At 38.3% G+C, this 19918-nt stretch overlaps 1 protein-coding gene across 5 annotated transcripts in view; it reads right to left on the bottom strand.

Moving 5' to 3' along the window:
* The window catches only part of FHIT (fragile histidine triad diadenosine triphosphatase), a 524049-nt gene that overhangs the window by 121820 nt on the left and 382311 nt on the right, over window positions 1–19918 (bottom strand). For all 5 annotated transcript variants that reach the window (XM_053953734.1, XM_053953736.1, XM_053953735.1 and 2 more), the window contains 2 exons: window positions 15445–15590; window positions 14536–14565 (listed from right to left, as the gene is read on the bottom strand). In XM_053953734.1, the coding sequence (XP_053809709.1) occupies window positions 14536–14565; window positions 15445–15590 (176 nt within the window). The remainder of the gene's footprint in view (window positions 1–14535; window positions 14566–15444; window positions 15591–19918) is intronic.

The raw sequence follows: 19918 nt of genomic DNA, 5'->3' as shown, positions 1-19918 counted from the left end.
CAGAATGCAACTAATAATTTTTCCATTAACCTGTTGAGTTTACTGTAATTCCCCAATTAAGAAACAGCACCTATTTCTAGGAGATATCTGTTTTATTTGGGTACTGTAGGCTTCACTGCTAAAATGAGTGATAAATCCACATATACATTCTTGAACAGGTAGCACAACCACCAGTATAAATGTGAATGTACACTCTGAACTCATTAAATGAAGATGCTTGGAACTCACTGACAGTCTTATAAATTACTTGGATCTTCCCAGAATTTTTAGTGGCTTTGTATCAACCACAGAATTCTCGAAATCCTTATTTTAAAATTAATTATTATAATTCACATCATGTTTTTTATAACTAGATCTGGCATCAGCATTTGATGGATGAAACAAAGCAAGCCAGACTTGCAGACGTTGGGTATCCCTGTTATGTGGTTGCATATGACAAGGGTTTATAAACTCAGTGTAACACACTATATTTACCAAGTCTCATTTCACATTTGTGGAGTTACTAAATTACTTTGACATATCCCCAGTTTATGTTCTATTGCTGAAGAATAACTACACAACAGATGGCAGTGTGTTTGCATAACAATTTTTTTTGGGCAGGTCAATCTACAAGGTAGTTATAGGGATGGATATATATTGGTGAACATGGAGATTATTTTTTGTACTATCAATCAGTCAGTCAACAGAGTAATTTCTATATTGTAAAGGAGAGGTTTAGCAAATACATATAATTATGGACAATTCTTTAAAGAGCAAAACCATAGTACCAAGAGTAGAGCCAGTAGATGGAAAATGATACTTCTAGATAGAATTCTTTTCCTGAGGGACTTCCAGCCTCTGAATCTTAAAAATAATATTAACAAAGAATGACTATGAAATCATACTGGGATTCATTTAGTGTATGAATAAATATCTATAGCTGTATCTACTGCACTCCTTGGCATTAAACAACAGAATTATGGACTATGTCATGTCAACTGAATATAATATCTTGCAAATAAAGTAATAATTATAAAGGAAAGTTATGCTGCTCTGAGAGCCATGTTATCTATTAAAAACCAAAAAAGCAAATTCTAACTAAAACTCCAAATACTTGATTCCTGTAATACAACCAAAGATACTTGAATCAAAAGTTGTATTTTCTCCTTACTTAGTCGAAGGGGAATGAATTTGGTTGTCTTATGTCAGCCACCACTCTGCAATGCTACATAACCTGATGGCACTGATTAATTCATTGGGACTCCCAGATCCTGTGCTAAGATGGAATGATGGGAGAGAGGAGGTAGAAAATTAGTCAACCTGCACCTCAGGATGTCTGGCTTCAATTTCCAGTCCTATCCTGGTGCTGTTGTCTGGATTCAACTATTTGCATGCCAACAATTAGGACAGTGATTCATTCTTTCTAAGAATACAAAGCCTTATATCAAAGTGAGGAACGGTTGTCACATAGTTGATATACATTGTAAGTGGATATACATTGTAAGTGCTTCTTTCTATTTTGTCTGCCTGTAAGAACTGAGGAGTGACATTCCAACTAATGTTCATTCAAGGAGACAGCTAATATTGATGACTTCGTGTCAAAGCAGTGAAACAAAATAACGAAAGAGTTAACGAAGCACCACTAGTGTGTGTTCTTCCAGGGAACAACACATAGTTCTTATTAATTAGTGCATATTTTAAAAAAGAACATTTCTTTTGGCATCTTACTGCAATGTCTGACTGCCATTGGGGAGGGCAGGGAACAGCTGTTTTCCATGAGAAATCCTAGCTCGTCTCTGTGGGTGAGTATTCCTATTTGTATGTACCCTGCTTAGTGCCAGACCACTAACTTTTAGTAATGCGTGCTCTGTCTTTGAGGCACAAAAAGGGTGAGGTGGTGTAATAATTTGGAGGCTGAAAATTCACTGCTTGATGCCTCCTGTAGTAAATTTGACCCTGGAATATTAAGGGGTGTTAAATAAATTGGACAAAGAGGTGTTTGGGGAGTAAAAGTGCCAGACACACTGCCATGAATGAGCAATTAGATGTTGAGGAACCAGCTTATCGCAAATTACATGCCTGCAATATCTATTACTGTAATGACCTTGAGAGTTGCCTCATATTCTCCCTTAACCTAATGAGCATGCTGTGTATAATCAATTACGTCTGCAATTAAAATTATAATTTGTCTAACAAACTCTTCTTCACTTTCTGACAATTTTTAACTAAGTCTGTTACATACTGGTAAAAGATTAATATTAATTTTATGTTGTGCTCTATTTTTTTTTTCCTGTGGCTAATTTGTTAAATCATATTACCTCTCTCCATTATTTTTTTAGTTTTCAGCAGAATTTATTTAAGTTTCAGTCCTGAATGTCATGGGATAATTACAACATTTAACAGCAATTTATCATTTCCCAATAGAGTTTGCAACCTGTCTTTGCCTGCTTACTGAAATTTGTTTGCATGTTTCACTCAACAGTTACTGCAAATATTCTGCCTTTCACTTCTGCACAGATATTTCCTGCTTTAATGGAGTGACGAGAAGATATTCAACTGAATAGAGCTGACATCTGTTTGCTAGCCCAGACCTCCTGAGGTCAAGTCAACCCAACAAAAGCAAAACACAGCCCTGACCATTAAGGAGCAGGATATCATTCATTGCAATCTGCTGTTAATTATGGAGTCACCCAGGCAGGCTACTACAGAACAACTTTTTTTTGCTTGTGTATCCAGGTGTTCAACAAATACAAAGATTCATATAGGAATTGAATATGCTAATCATAAGAAAATGGAAAGACAAGGAAGAGGGGTTTTAAAAATGGGTCCATGCATTTTATGTACTGAAGAAGCAAACCCTTCCAGCTCTCAAGGAAGGATAACATTGGCTTTTCCCATACACAGCTTGTTCAGAGGGCCCCAAATCGCCCTGCTGAGCCCCGGGAGTTCTGAGTGAATGCCTGTATCCCTAAGCCATCCCTCCTCTCTCCAGGACCATCACCATGGGCAGAGCCAGGGTCCTGCCCCTGCAGGACAGGCCAGGATGGGACACAGCCAGCCAAAGTCTCCAGGGCATCACACAAATAGAGCCCAGCTGGAACTGCTCTGCCCAAAGCTTTGGGCTCTCCTAAGCCCTTCCCCGAGCCCAGCTTTGGGAGCCAGCCCAGGACAGCACATTCCCAGCACAGCGGTGATTGAAGCACACCGGGGCCGCGCAGATGTGCGGAGTCCTGGAGCAGAACAAGATCTTGTCTCCCCACCCCCGTCTGCTGCCGGCCAAGCGCAGCAAATCCGAGCGAAACGCGGCTCTAGAGGCGGTGGATGAGCTGCGGGGTCTGCCCCGGGTTGTGCTGTAAATCACGGAGGCAGGCGGGGAGGCAGCCCCGAGCCGCGGGACACCGCGGGCACAGCGCCCAGCTCAGGAGCCGCAGCCCGGGAGTCCCCCGCGGACAGCTCTGCTCCGGCACCAAGCATCTTTTATGCAGAAGGGAATTAGCTGAAAGGCTCATTTCCTGCGCCCATGATCTGCTCTTAAAGCTCCAAATTAAGTGAAAGTATGTCAAACTGAAGAGCTTTATTTGCTTACTTTCCTTCTCCAATGCAGCGTTTCCCTGGACTTACACGTGGCTAATGCTGTGAAATATTGATGTCTATCCAGAAGTGAGAAGTGATGAAGCTGTTAGTTATACAAAATGAATTAAGGTTCCCAGAGAAATGAGTTTTGTATCCTTTTGATTTTTTACCTTTGGAATGTGCTGTACCTGGATGAGCCCTGAAGGATGAGTTACTGGACAGCTAAAAGCAGAGGAAATGGGAAAAAAAAAAAAAAACCTTAAGGTACAGAAATACCCATGAGCCACTTCTCTAACTATGCAACAGATAATGAATAAACTACCCTGTATTTTGTATTTATTTTTGTCAACAAAATCTAATCAAAGTTCATTTTTTTTAGAAACTCAATAGTTACATTAAATTAGATTACATAGAAAATTAAATCATAAATCCATGTAACTAGACCCTGCCTCTGTCTTGGTTACTCCAAAACACAACTTTGCTCTCTTGAGCACCTCATTTAATTCTGGGAGGCTGAGCTTCCAAACTAGTTATGGATTTGATCATTTAATAACATGAAACAAGTAATTGTGTAGGGGAAAATTTATTATTTAATTAGGCCTTACTGGTAATCAATAGCAATGTATTAATTCATTCATTTGCATATCCCTTGTTTTTATGTGTAACAAATTCTGTTAGCGCTTTTTTTTTTTTTGAATTTATGAACTTTTTACCTTCACTATGCTAAAGGAGGTGCTGAAATTGTTTGTATTAAGCAAACAACTGAGCAGTGGAATGCCTGTCTGCGCTATAGAACTGACTGCAGGACAAGATTTAGTACTGAAAACAAAGAAGAGAAATAAAACAACAGGGCCTATTCTCCCCAGGATCCATGCAAAATTCACATTAATGTTAATGAAAGATACTAAATGGATATGCACTAAGGGAAGTTTATTAGAACTTAATAAATACTGGTATTTTCCTTTTTTAATTTTTTTTTACTTTGTAGTTATTAAAACTGAATTTCTCCAGGTGAAGTAAAACATATTTAAAGAAAAAATAAAAAATGTTATATTGAATTGTGCTTCATAGCTTATTTTCTCAAAATGTTGTTTTTTCATTCAGAATTATTAGATTTAGACATATCACTAATAACCGTAGGCTTAAATGATACACTATATGAAATCAAAATATTACAATTGTAGGAACAAAAATGTTTGTAAAGAAATGGAAAAAGCCCCATTGATTTATTTCACATGTTTTCACAAGTGAGTTAAACCATTTATACCAGAGAAAAATCTTGCCCCAGACACCAAGGTTGTGCTGCTTACTTCAGGCTCAGACAATCAAAGACAGGTTATAAATTCATATTCTGCTGGATCATAATTCTGAATTTAACTCAGGGTGGCCTCACCAAAAGACACAATTGAAAGAATGGCTTTTGTTGAGCTCAGACATGACTTATTTGCAGGAAAAAAAAGGATTGATTAAATGCAGTGTAAACTGATCCACTCCTCAATATGGGCAATATGGACTACTCCCTAAAGATAAATCCCCTCCACTTGAGGTGCTGGAAGGCCAGGTGAGGAAATATCACAGTGATTACCTCTTCTATACCTTCTCAATGGAGAATTAATAAAGCTCATTCACAGATTCATTTAAAAAAAAATGATACCTCTGGGCATTATCTTTACTTCAAATACTAAAAATTATAATTGAAATTGGAGACATTCAACATTCATGAAATCAGATAGAGAAATTATTCATCATTAGAGTGATGATCTTACAAATAAGATCAAGACAATCATTTACATGAGCACATTCCATCTGGTCTAGTTTATTTTCTTTCTAGTTTATTTTCTTTCAGCCTCTCACAGAGACAACTCTGATCACTGATGCCAGGCAGACGATGTGAAATGAAGATTTTATGGTAGCAATGAAGGTGGTAACTCACAAAAAGTATAAGTCTCCTCACATTTTCTGTAATCTCAGTTAAGGAGATTGTGTAATTGTTGATAGATTAGTTTTGGTTTTCCCCAATTTATGTCAATTGTGGCATCATTACTAAAATACCCAGAGATGCTTTTAATTTACAGAACTCACTATGCAGAAGTTTCAATAATTTTTCTTTCCTTCAAAAGCAAGGGACTGAACAGTGGTTATATATTGAAAGAAAATCCTGAGCAGCAGCAGCACCTAACTCAGACACAGAATAATTTATTTTAAAAATCCTAATCCTGAACTGACAAGTTATCTACCGGGAATTTCTCTCCAGAAAAAGCCAGGCAGCTGTGCTGAACTGCAGCCATAGATGTTGATTCCTTCTATGTGATCCAAAGCTGAGAGGAGGCCAAACATCTCAACCTGATTTTAGCTGCATTTACAGAAGAATCAGGCTATGTTTTGTGACTGCTCCTTTCTCTTTTTGAAGGCACATCTCCTAACATTTGGTACGTGCATGTGTGCACAATCCACCCGGAGACAGATTTCTGCAAAAGAGAAGGTTTGGGTGTTCCTCCCTGCAGGGAGTGCTGCACCTCCCTTGCCTGGAAAAGCAGCACAGCACAAGCAACAGAGGATTTCTCAGCAGCTCTCACTGAAACTGCAAACCAGGCAGGCAGAGGGGAGTCCAGAGCTCCAAAACCCACCCTGCCTGAGACTCTGCCCTGGGGGGTCCCCAGCTGAGCTGCACTGCACAAGTGCAGGGTTTTACCCCATCCCTGCACACAAGGGAAAGGTCAATGTAAAATGTGAGCACACGAGCTGAGGATAAAGCTCCCTGAGATGGGATTTTAAGGGCATATTTCAAATTCTTTCAAAGGACAGCTTGGCTTTAGGGAGTGAGCAGAAACCTAGCAGATGAGGGCCTTGCCAGAGGGCACCCAGGCAGCTTTCAGGAGAGATGAGGCAAATGAGGCTTGAGAGAAGGGTTTTGCTGTTTTGCAGGAAGCTCTTGGCTTGTCCAGTGTGAGCCTGAACTGAAACACGCTGCAGTATCCTGAATTATAGGCTTTTTTTTTATTTTTAAACAGTAAAAATATTACCTACTTTTCACCCTGTCATCCTGTCTGTAGCTTGCTGAGCAAGTTTTATTCTATTATTTTAACCTTAGTTTTCCATTTCTAAATCACTTGAAGCAGAGACTTTTCTTTCTAAGAAAGTCCTGCATGGACTAACACGGTGCTGCCAGAACAGACTAAAATGGACTAGGTCAGATATCCCTGTGTTTCAGAGGTGCTTTCCACAGATTGCAGGGCAGTTTAACCACTGGCTCTTTCATGTGGCACAGGAACACAGGGCTAGGAAAGGCCTTTATTCCCTCGATATGATATGTAAAAATGTTACATACACTCTTTCTTAGTTGACATTTTTAAGAGGCAAATTCCTCCAAGCTGTGCAGGCTCTTTGGGGATCTGCAGGGGCAGCTTTAAGTACACACTTCTTTCCTTTTCAGAAGAGGAGGTGACTTTCAGGGGAAGAAACATGGAGCCAACTTTTTCTTTCTTGTTGCACTGATAAGGCTTCCAGGGCTCTCGTGGGTGGGCTGCTTTTGTCTGGCCAAAACTGGGTCACCACCACAGGCAAAGAACCGTGACACTGCCCCGTCACAGCATCCAGCCAGACAGCTGGGGCACCAAAGTTTAGCACAGAGCCAACTGAAAATGCCTTTGGGGCAAGAACACCCCATAAACCCAACCACCAAACAGTTTAAGTGTGGGTTAATCCCTGCTTAGCATTGGCATGAAGCAGAGAAGTCTGTTTTGCACACGACCTTTTGACATCCCTCCTAATCTGGGCTAGCAAACGAATAATTTTCTGTGGATCTTGGGAAAAACAGTACCTGGTAGGAAAGAATGTAAAGACAAATGTGCAAAATCACATGAGATCAGAGCACAGACACATCATATTTCATTTTAAAGCATTATATTAATTTTAACAAAGAGTTAGTCAGAAACCTATTTAACTGAAATCTAGCTTTGCAACACTTGCTTAATAAACAATTTGCACCTACTACAAAACACAGAAAAACATCAAGTTACACATCTGAATTAAACAGGAATAATTTTGCACATTTCTTGGCAAGTTACATTTTAGTTGAAAACAATGTTTTGTAACAAAATTGAAAAAAAAAAAGAAACAAAACAAACCCAAGCATTCTCCCTTAGATAAAGAGTTTTCTAAGATACAAGACTGATAAAGAGAAGAAGTATTATGGATGAGATGGAGCTTGAAAAGAAATTCATACTCTAACCACAAAAAATTAATCAGACAGCCTTGACTGTGCTATTAATGATTTTAGACCTGATGCATGGGATTTCAGAAGGTTTTACATTTCAAGTACAATACAGTATTTGTAGAACCTGTACTCAAGAGTGGCATTTGATTGATTGTACGTACTCTGAGACAGGGAATGCTTTAAATGCAAAACATATTGCTGTAACATGGGAACAAAGAAGTGAAAGTACTTTCTAATTAAAACAGAGTATTTTTGATCCTAATCTCAGTCATTGTGGGGCAAATAAAGAGCAGCATGTCATGGATTTCTCAACACCCCTCCCTCTATTGTTTTTTTTTGGTCAAAACATGTCAATTCAATAAAACAGCATTTCCAAAGGAGGTTTTGTTTTCACAAAGAAAAAGTTTTTGTTGTCAAATACTCAGTTATAACATTTTCAGAGGAAAAATTTTCTACCCTTTTTCTAGAAATAATTTTTTATTGTGAAATGTAACTCTCTTTATTGAAGAAACAAAAACTGATTTGTTCAAGCTTCTTCTGTCATGAAAATTGCAAATATCTGAACATATACCAGGAAAAAAAATAAAAAAGGATATTTAAAAATCTTCTGTAAAAGCAGGAGCAGGCTGTCCTGGAGCTGCAGAGGGGCAGAATGTGGAGAGCCCTGGCAGTGTTTAACCCTTCCCTGTGGGAATTAGGCAGGTCACCAAAGGCGGCTGCTGGGTTCCACTTGGAGCAGCTGCTGGCACAGCCACCGACTCCCCGGGCTGCTGGCACTGGGACAGGCACATCACCCTCCCAGGGACACTCCTGGCAGTGCTCACTCCCTTCCTGTCTCACAGATTCCATGATCCAGCTCCCACACTCCAGACTTTGGGAGAGGAAAACCCCAGTGGCAGCTCCGGAGTGGAACGGAATGTGCCCAGCCAGGAGGGAGCTGGATGTGGCCAGCAGAGCTGCAGGACATTCAATATCTGCATGCCAAAGCAATTTGAACAAGCATTTGAACCCACTTACTTGCTTATTATGGTTTAATTTAGACAGTGTCAATATCTGTGACTAGCTCTGGGGATATTTTTGGAATTAAACTACCTAAAGAGAACATTCATCTAAGAAATCCATATGGCTAGAAAGAAGGGTAGAACTGCTAGCATGGAATAGTAAAATGTTCCTTTTCAGTACCATTATTCAACTTCAATCTCTGGAAATTTTGTTTACTATCCTCATTTATACTGGCCTATTTTTAACAATGTTTTGTTTGGGTTTGTTTGTTTGTTTGTTTGTTTTGTTTTGTTTTGTTTTGTTTTTACTTAGGTTTTTTATATTTATAGTCTATACAGACTATTCTGTGTTTGTACAGGGACAGAGGATTATATTGCTTTACAAGTCAGAGGTACAGCATGCTGTGGCATTCACTACTGGAAATTCAAAATCATCTAGATTCAGAACTATCATAATTCACTGCTAAAGAGAATATTTCAAAAATTTCAGTCCCAATCCCTTCAGGGAACTTCACAACCCAGTATTTCTAGATCAGACTTCATTATCCAGGTCATCATTTCAATTTATCAGTGCCTTGGGGCCTTTGGTATTCACAGCTCGGATGGTGTTATGTCCATCAATCACTAGGCTGTTTTTCATCTTCTTCAGCCTTCAAAACAATCTCTAAAACTTTCCATCGGTATATACTGGACACAGACAACTCTTACTTCTGTCAGCTGTTACATGTTTGAAGTACAGGAACTGATCTGTACAAATTATGGGGGCCAAAAGAACTGTTTTCATTCTAGACCCTGTATATTATTATTTGTTTTAGGGAAGGCTTTACAGATTTACCAGTGCTTCTTAAATCTATAAGCCTGGCAAACAAAATAGCAATATGTTTTTTCTGGAAAGCTTATTGTTCAGTCAAAAACTAAATGTTACATGTTAAGAACTGAAGTAAGGACTTGACAAAGCAAAGACTTATTAAGACTTATTTTGCATCATAGAAAACACAGGTCTGGCCAAAGGACTGAAAGGAGATTTAGACCAACACAAGGCAGATTTATAAAAAATCCCTGAAGGAAAGAGCACGAATTATTATTTAGAGTGAATAGAAACCATAGAGCTGGCAAAAGACTTCAAGGAAAGGGGGGAGAAACTATCTGGATGCTCCTGCTGCTTCTCTGTCTCTGTAAGGGGCAGTATAATCCTAGCTTTGAAAATATACATCACTAACCCCAAACCACCCAAAACTAAATATAGTGCTGAAATAGAAAGAAAATTTTGAGCTCAAAACAGACATAGCAGCCCTGAGACTACTGAATTTGCTGTACCAATTACCTGTCCACAATATTACATAGTCTCCAACCAAATACTATTAGTGTGGTTCTCAGAGCAATTCAAAGACACTGCTGCACTTCCTCAAATCATTTTTGGATGTCTCACAAGCTTGCAAGAGAATTATCATTCTTAAGGGTAAAGCACAGGAGATGATTTGTTCACATGTTTCAGTACAATCTGGTTTTCAAAAATTTGTTGCTTCTTTGTCTTTTTGTATCTGAATCTTTAGATTTGTTTACAGGTAAGGAAAATCTTCGCATTTCTCAAACACCAGCTTTTTTTTGTTCTTCTAAGAGAGCAAAAGAGGGTTTCTAGTACTTCACTAAACCAGGACTCGTGTCTGTTGGTCTGCAGGGGAAGAAGGCTGAGGCATCAAAAGAATTGCAGTCAGTGAATTTAATCCTTCCGATGCAATTAGTCTGCAATGCGATCTGATTAAATTTAAAGACTCAAACCTCAAGTCCAGTACTTCGGGTCAAGACATAAATAGACAAAGAGGATGAAAGAGAAGGCTTCTGTGGGCTTAACTGAGCCCTGGGCTCCACAACTCAGGTTAAGATTTCTGAGGAATGCAAGCCAGGTGGATTGATTTAACACAGCATTAAAAACATCTGTAAAAGAAAAATATGTACATCAAAAAATAATCATGAGACAATCTTCTCAGTGTAAAATAACTAGTGGAATGTGTGACATATAAAATAAGTTTCTGCACACATACCCACACTGCCACCATCAGCTTTGCTTTCTCATTTATTTAGGGGAACTGTAATTGGCAAACAGGCCCTTCCTTTCTCATGGATAACAGAGGAGGTGCTGAGCTGCTGGAGACTTCAACACTGCTGCAAAATAGAGGATGTGTTCATACGTGTTTGTGCAATGGACACTTGCTGTGCAATATTATCTTGTCTCTACAGATAAATTAGTTGCTTCATGCTCCTGCCAGCTTGATTTGTTTAGCCTTTACAGAGTACAGAATCCATGGAGTTTCTTGTGATTGAATCTCATGTAAAAGGTAAACCTGAGAGCTTATTCTACACTAAGCTATACATCCACCCAGGCAGCCAGAGCATTTGCTGACTTGATGATGAAAAGAAGGCTATAAAACATACTAGGAAAATCTTGAAACGTCGCTCACTTGACATAGCAATAAGAGCCCTGCATTAAGATGCAGAGCTGATTTCCCTGATCCATGAAATTGCCTGGATATTTAAGGCATTCTCAAACAGAACCAGCATGAAACGCACCCTCTATTCCTGGCACAAGGACACCATGGGTTTTGTGTTCTCCGATAAAAAGAGAGCTCAAAATTGCAGAGATTAACGGTCTTTCAGGGAGGACCTAAACACAATTTCCTCCCTTTCTCAAATAATAAGAAATAAGTATTCAAAATCTCTTGAATGCTGAAAGATGGTTTTGCTTGATGACACACTGTTCAGGTGCCAGAGATGCTCAATTTCTCTGTTGTGAGTGGTTCAAGAACCTCTCACAATAGAACAATGTGCAATTCTGTGACCATCTTTGGAGAAGGACAATTGTTTCTCTCATAAACAGGGCTGGAATAGGTACAATAGATGGAAAGCAATGCAAAATATTATGAAGCAATATATGGCATTATTTTACAGTCTGAGACTTGGGACAGGGTTCAGAATTCTTTACCATGTGTATATTTCCTGCTGCTAAAGGGTGAGGAAAGACCCATCCATTCTTATAAATACTGGTGAACTGAGGGTCAGGTATAATTACTTCCAAAGACCCATCCAGTGAAAACCCACAGTAAAGAGGGAATTTGCAATGCCCAAAAGCTGCCCTAGAACATTGACCTGCAGGTCCTGCTACCTTAGATGCAAAGGAGGAACAGAGTACAGCAATAATGAAACTACAATTAGATCATGAACAGCATCCCATCAGGTACCTAGAAAGACTTTAACACAAAATGCACACACCAGCAGCTTTCACACCACCAAAAGAGACATATAACACTGGCAGACAATCTTATCACTCATTTCTAGCCAAAATCACACTCAAAGGGTCATCTTCCAATCTGTTGCATACATTGCACATATAAATTTCAGCATCTCCATTGCAAAGAAACACCTGAGACCTGTATTCAGGTTCAAGATTTTTCTTGCACATGGATTACCATTTCTTCTTGTGGACAAAGAAGGAGAATTCCTTAATCTTTTTCAGACTAAATTTCTCAGTTTTTGTCTTCAGCTAGGCTGATAGCTCTTCCCATTTTGTAGTAAAATTTTGTATTCATCAATTGAAAAGTCAATACTCTTCTCCTGCTTCCGGTATTTCTGCTCCTCCATAGCACATACAGTACATATTTACACAGGTATACAGAATTATACAAAATACAACTGGAAAAGACTCTTGAAACAATCTGGTATGTAACCCCATTCAAAGCAAAATGAGCTACACCTAATTAGCTCCTGAGATACGCTTGCCTACCCTACTTAAACAGTCTCCACAAACTCCCTTGGATATTTATTGTGATGTTTTGCTATTTTTACTTTTAGAATGTTTTTCTAATGTTTGGGCTGTTCCAGAAATTTTAATTAAAAGCTCCCTCAGAGGAGACTGGATTATTGTGGATTCTCATACATGAAAAAAAAACAAATAAATCCACATCCAGAAACATGACACATTGAATTTAAGGTTCATAAATTATTTGTAGGTCACACAGGTGTTTTTTCAAGCTTTGTGATTCAGAAAAGTTTAAATGAAATCAGCTATTTATGTACCCACCCTATTGTTCACTTAAAAGAAGATCTTGATCACAGTAATTTCTCTCCTGATTGAAGTTTTGAAAGCTCTAAATTCTCTGAAGAAAATAGTTGTTGGCATTTTTGGATGATAAACATCCCAAAGCGATGATGATAAATTACAGTGTTGCGCAATGATACAGAAAAGTAGAGAAATGTAAACTGATAACCTCTGATTTATGAATACACAGTCATTATTGCAAAGTCTAGGGGTTCACAGTTGTAAGAACGGGTCATTTTCATCTCAGTGTTTATTAAAAGTGTGAGAAGGAGGCATGAAGGGTGGCTGCCATTTTGCAATAAATACTTAATGCTCTTTGTTTCCAGCACAAACCCAAAGCAATACAGAACTTCCTGCCTTTTTAAGGCCTACATAAGCATTTGTTACTGTTGACAATCACAGAAGATGAGAATTTTTACATCTTCCTTTGCTTGCTCATATAAATTATTCTTCTCACATATAACCATTCCTATACACCTTTTCTTACCAGAGAGCAAAACACTTGTCCAAGTTATTAAAATAAATCCTCAGGTTTTCTTCATAAATCATACTGGTGATAATAACAAAATTTACTTCAAAAGTATTGTAACTTATTATTTCTCCTATCAACAGACACTGCCAGTGAAACCCACCCAATACACTCAAAGTCATGAGTCAAGGAATCTGTTTTGTCATAGTACAGAAATAAATCATGTTACATTCCTTCATCACATCCCAAGCTTGATGATATTCTAATTTCTTCTTCTCTCTCCCTATTACCTCTCTGTTAAATATTCAAAGCCGGCAGCAAAAGGCAGAAGGAAAAATAAGGTCAATTCAGCAAATTGAAAAAAAAAGTAAAATGTTCCTATCCACCATCATTTGGTTGTTACAGCTATCTTAATCAACTCAAACAGGTTCTCTGAGACATCTAATTTGATTTTACAAAGTGCTAACCCATAGCCATATTTGACTTTCCTCTGATTCCAAACGTAAAAAATAGTCTTTATCTAATGTTGAGGCATATCATCTAACTACACATGCAATTGCATTTGCATTATGAGGCAGTGAAACATGGCTGGAGAGGTCTTGGATGTTATCTGTGTTATTACTCAAGTGGAGAATATAATCATAAATCCTTCTCTTCCCTTCCACCCTCCCACCTTTTTTTTTTTTTTGGAAGTACACTTAAAATCTGGTTTTTAGCTTCACTGGGCCCATTACATTTGAACTTCAGTAACAAGAATGTGATATAAATACGCTGAGAGAAAGCATAGACAAAAGGTATATTTTCATAATGTGGTTCAGTTTAACTGTTCCTACAATTAGCTACAACTCATTAGGCAATAAACAGAAAAACAAAGAGATCATGAATGGAAGGGCAATATTTTCTCCATAAAACAAACAAAAAAACTAAACCAGATGCCTCTTTCATGAGGCTTTCCTTGCATAAATACACCCAGCAGCTTAGAAAAGATATTTTCTTGATTGAAAATTTTTGTCCAGGAAGAAAATGTGTAAACATTATCTTGTGCAATTTCAATAAAAAGTATTTACTGCTATTGTACACCTGGGACTTTTTGATCTCAAGGATAAAGTATCAATACAGCAATGCACTGCAGATGACAAGCTTTGATCTTTTATTAGTTCTTAAAATTGTGTCTTAATTTGGATTCTGCATAATAAGCACTCACCTTCACTGTTTGTCCAGCTTCAGGGCCATCCTGTAAGCAAAGGGAAAAGTCTCAGGTTAGAGGATTTAACAAGGATCACACAGGACTTCGGAAATCTTAATAATCATTTACATCAATTACACTGTCTGTTAAATTAGCATATTTTTCCTGAGGACCATTCAACACTAAGTTTTTGGACAAAGCTCCTTTCCATATCAGACCCCAGCAAAGAGGGAAACTATCTCACATCACAAAAACAACAGTTTCTATTTTTCATTTTTTCAGATTATATTTTTCAATAGCTAGCAATAGATTTCTGATCCTTGTGAACATAAAATCACACGTGGAAGTAAGAATTTAATCAAACTATGCTTGCTTAAATTCTGATTCTAATGAATGGGCTTAGTCTCCTGGTTTGCTTTAAACAGAGTTCATTTTTGGTATAAAAACACCCAGCACAAACAACTGAAAGGTCAGAATTTATAATGTATTTACATGGCTACAGCTCTCTGCCTGCATATAAATAGCTGTGAGGAGGGATCACTTATCTCAAGTATATGCAGTGGGTTATGTGTGGAACAGGGGCTGTGGCTGCCTTCTTGAGAGGTCAACCCTGCAAACACTTTGAAGGAAGAATATTTCCTGAAATACTCACAAACAAGCAGAGCATTTGAGAGTGTTTGCTGGCTTTATCCAAGGTTTTGCAGTCATTAATTAACCACGCTTTCCCACTTGTTGCCTCTTTAGATTTCTCAATGGCAAATCTGGAAGACTGCAATGCAGTTATTTGGCTTCTTGTTTGTTATTATGTTATTTTGCAGTTATTGCCCCTTGAAATTCCAATGTCCTTTTGTGATTGGACAAGGGGAAAAGGGTGAAATCTTGATAAAACAAACCATTAAACCTTTCTTGGCTGACTGGTTTACAAACCTGGATGGAAAAGGTGAGCGAAGTGCCACAGAAATGTTTCTCCACCACATTGCCGACCCTTTGCGCCGTACGAAACAAATCAGCCACTTCCTCGGGACACAGGTCACGGAAACGCTCCACCGGCCGCAGGGGACAAACAAGGACATCTGAAGGTGGCAGTGTGAAGGCACAAACACAAATCTGAGTGCTCCAGAACACGCTCAATCCCCAGCCTGTACCCTGGTTCTGATCACCCTTGAATCGCCTGAGCTCTTCCTCTCTGGTGAAACAGCAAGAGCACCAAACACATAGGGCTAATTACAGGGAATTAGATGATGCTTTGTTCAGAATTCTTTTCCTCAAACCCCTCAGATATGAGCAAAATTACTAAGGCTTTTGTGCTATACTGAGACATTTAAGGAAAAGCAAATTTTTCACAGACTCAAATTTACCGTCTCAATGGAGAAATGCTGGTATTTATCTCCTGTGAAAGTCAGAGACATTTTCTTCTGTGATTAACAATGGGGGAAGGCCAAAGAAATTTAAGAGGGCTTTGGATGTGTTGTCTGAGACAGCAGTTTACAATGCTTTTCCCCATATGTGATATATATTTTTGAAAATCTTTATCTTACACTTCTAATTTTAGGCACCTAAATATGACAAGCTGGCACTATGCTGATCGTAGCAGATCACTTATTTCTATACATTATTTACAATTTACAAGGAATGCTCACCTGCTGTAACTATAATGTGTTTTTAAAAATACATTAAGATAATTAAGATAATTTTAAGCACAGTGTTCACAACCCTGTAAATATACTTTGATTTAATTCTACCTTGGTGACTACGATTTGAGAGTCAGTGAAATGAAGCTATAAAGTAAATAATGGAAGTACACAGATGCTGCTTACAGTCTCAGTAATTAATAATTGCTATGATTTCTCACTTGAAAGTCAATTATACAACATTATTAATATGGTCCAGAATTCTTAGTGGAGCCTCAGTTGTGTAGATCCAACAAGCAAGTACTTGATTCTCATTTCAATTCCCTGCAGACAGGATTCTTTGCTGACTTACAGAATAGAATTTGCAGAATGAAGACCTTAAAGTAACCTTTAACACCACTTGAACTTTCATGACCAAAGGCTACGAAAATTATTTTTTCCAGTATTAAAATAAGTGTTCTAAGGACTATTTGAAGAAAATTAAGTTCCATGCCATTGTATTACAGTCATCTTTATTTTTACTGCATCTTGAAGCCTGCAGGTGTTCAGGAATATTCTCTATAATCCAGGAAAGGTAACTAGGAGCTGCTCTGCAGTTAACAGGTTCACAAAAAGGTTACATCAACCTGATTGTCAAGAACCACGTGAGACATTTGAAACAAGGAGAGATTAATACATGTGAAAGATCAATTATTTCCATAAGCACAGAGACAACATGTTTACATACACCAAGGTTATATTATAAGAATCACACTTATCATTCTGACAGGACAGAAAACCAGACATTTTCTCAAAGCAAGGATGTAGTGGCAGGTTTTGATCATTTGTCTAAATCCAGATGAGAACAGACAAGTCTGTAATGGATATTTGCTATAGTGTGAGCAGAATTGAGCAAGCTCTACCTGTAGCAGCTCCCAAAAGAACAGGAGAAGACTGGTCCCAGCTGTGGGTGCTAATCTGCTTTGAAAATCTGTCTCTCAGGGCTTTTTTGCACAGAATCAGCTATGCCACCACTATTCTCCTTTTTGCTTGTTGCAGCTTATGTTATTAACATTTAAGAAAGGAGAAAAATATATTTAGAAAGCAGGTACTTGGAAACAAAACAATCCTGGATGGACACAAAACCCCTAGTTTTGTGGGGGTTCAGTTCTGCAATGTTGTGTCCCTTGGTAAATTACCAGGCATAGTAAACCCCTTGTAATTAATTTGTGTCTTCCTAGTGCATTGCACAGAGCACATCCATAAACGATGCTATTGGCTAAACTTGTGGCCCAAGGGAAGAGCTGCAAAGTTGATTGGCAGACCTGATTTCCATACCAGGAATAAAGGAATAGAAAAACTAATTAATTTTACTCATAAAAAGCAAATCCATGTCAACACTAAAACAGGAAAAAGGACATTCGTTTAATCTGAGTTCATTTTTCCAAAGGAGAGAAGGGAAGCTTGTACCCGTAGGGCATCTGATACTTAAGTAGATAATTATCCTTCTTCTGCAGCACTGCTTTATTATCATGGCTCAATGAACCATTTATAAATGAAGAATTTCCCCTCACTTACCTCTAGCAAAACCACTGCTTACATTAAGACAAGTTTCCTTTTCTTCTTTCAAATTTTCCCCAGCAGCGTCTCATCCTCTCAGACTCTCGCACGCATCACCAGCAATTGTTTGTTCTCCACCTAGCTCAGGGCCACAGCCACAATTTTTGCATTAATGATGGTTTCTACAATCTGATGTTAGCACTGTAGTGTTTGCCACTGCAATGAGTTGTGGGAGATGTGAGTAAAAGAGTTCTTGGGAAAGCTTTTGTTTCCAGGGCACATCGCAGAGGGAGTGAGGGCTGGTTCTGACCAAGACAGGACAGGTTTTCTCTTCATTTTGCAAGTTCTCTGTATCTCTCCTTGTCTCTCCTCTTCCACACATCATCTGTCTTATCTGCTTAGACTAGATTTTAGCTATATTTCTGTCTTTGAATTTGATAAATAATTCAAAGGCACAATCACAGAATGGAGCATCTTTTCTGAACTTTCCATAATTTCAAAATAATTCTACAAAGAATAATGATAGAAATTCTGAATCAGAGCTAAATTAACATGAGAATGTAATTAGGACAACATTCAAGTTATATTTAACTATGAATATATTAAAAGAAAAATGTTAGAATGAATTCATGAATTTGAGGTCATAAGGAAAACAACCATCCACTGCAACTTTAAATAATAGTTTTTAACTAAAATGTTTGATGCCAGGATAGTTTTTAATTGTGCATCTGGTCGAATTTTAAGATGTTCACCTCCTCTATTCACCTCAGAATTCTTATTAAGTTTAAAATTAAATAAACTGTTCATTACTTTCTACAATAACCCACTGCAAACCCTGCTATGAAACCACTTCAGGTGACTATGTATTAAAAATGTGAGAGAAAGTGAGTCTGTAGTTATGTTTATGTGCAATCCCTCCTTAGACTGAAGCATTCATTGCCGTCTGAGATGCCTCAGGGCATCCAGCTGCCACTCCAGAAGGGCAGGAGTGTCCCATATGCCCTACATCATAACTGCCAGTCAGGTGGGAAGCCTGAGTCATCTTGGGGTATCTGAAATGGCCGTGGGTGCCTGTGTTTGGACAGGAGCCCCCCTTTAACAGAGTGGCTCAGCAGGACAAGGGGCTGCTACCCAGCACAGACGTGCTGCAGCACTGCTGACAGCATTCTGCCTTCAGAAAGTTTGAACTTTATCTTTCCTTTCTCCAAACACTATAATTAATAATTTTTTATTTCTTCATTCATTCTGAGCTACTATTGACTGATGAAGTTTCTATTTTTAAGCTTTGATGTGCACAGCTGTTATTTCCTTCAAGTTCTCTGAGCCAGTCCACATCACTAGAGCACATGCAATTTAGTATGTCAGCTTCTCCATTTTAGGGAGTGAAGAACCTTTACACCTTATTACAATCTGTAACAACTGTTTCTCTCTCTAGATCTGCAGAAGTCTCTCAACAGCCTTACTTTTCTCTCTAACACCTAAATATGCATACACAAATCAGTCTGTGTTGGAAAAATCCCCCTTGGATTTGTGGATTGAAGGATGTGCTCACCCTGGGGATTTTGGGGCATGGCTGAAAAGTGGGCACCTGCTAACTGCACGCTGGCTTTGAGCTGATCAGAGAGAGAAGAACCAAATTCTACAAGAAAATCAAAACTCCTGGCCAACATCTGCATGGTGACCACTTCAAATATAATTTTTCTTCTACTAACACATACAGAGTGAAGGCTGAAATTCAAAGGCTCAGCAGTAATTTTTATTTGCTTTATATGGATTTTGACTTAGAAGCTTAAATTATTGTAATTGTGTATTTAAGGCCTAGGCCAAGCTCTCTGTTCGCTTCAATGGAACTCCACTCAACCCCACAAAGTGCCTATTATAAATTTTCACACATAACTATCAAGGTACACACGTTCTGTAGTTCTGAAATGTTGGAAAAATGGCCGTTGGGGGGGGTCAGAAAAAGAAAGAAAACCGAGAAAAAGAAACCCCAAAGAGGTTGAAACTCCTTTTATGTGACAAGCTTTAGAGCTGAACACAGCTTTTTCCTGGTTAAGTCCATTAATTTGCTATATAGAAACATACTTTCAGTTTTGACTCTTGTTTTATTCCTGAATTTGAACTTCAAACAGAACAATTCAAAGCTTTAAAAAGGAAAAAATTAAAGGCTCTCCAGGTACTGACACTCTAACAATAGGAATAAAGTTCTTTTTTTTCTCTTTGTCTTTTTA

The sequence above is a fragment of the Vidua chalybeata genome, chromosome 12, assembly GCF_026979565.1.
Source record: "Vidua chalybeata isolate OUT-0048 chromosome 12, bVidCha1 merged haplotype, whole genome shotgun sequence".
NCBI classification, from domain to species: domain Eukaryota; kingdom Metazoa; phylum Chordata; class Aves; order Passeriformes; family Viduidae; genus Vidua; species Vidua chalybeata.
Note: the sequence above shows the minus strand (reverse complement) of the source record. Positions and strands in the feature narration are given on the sequence as shown.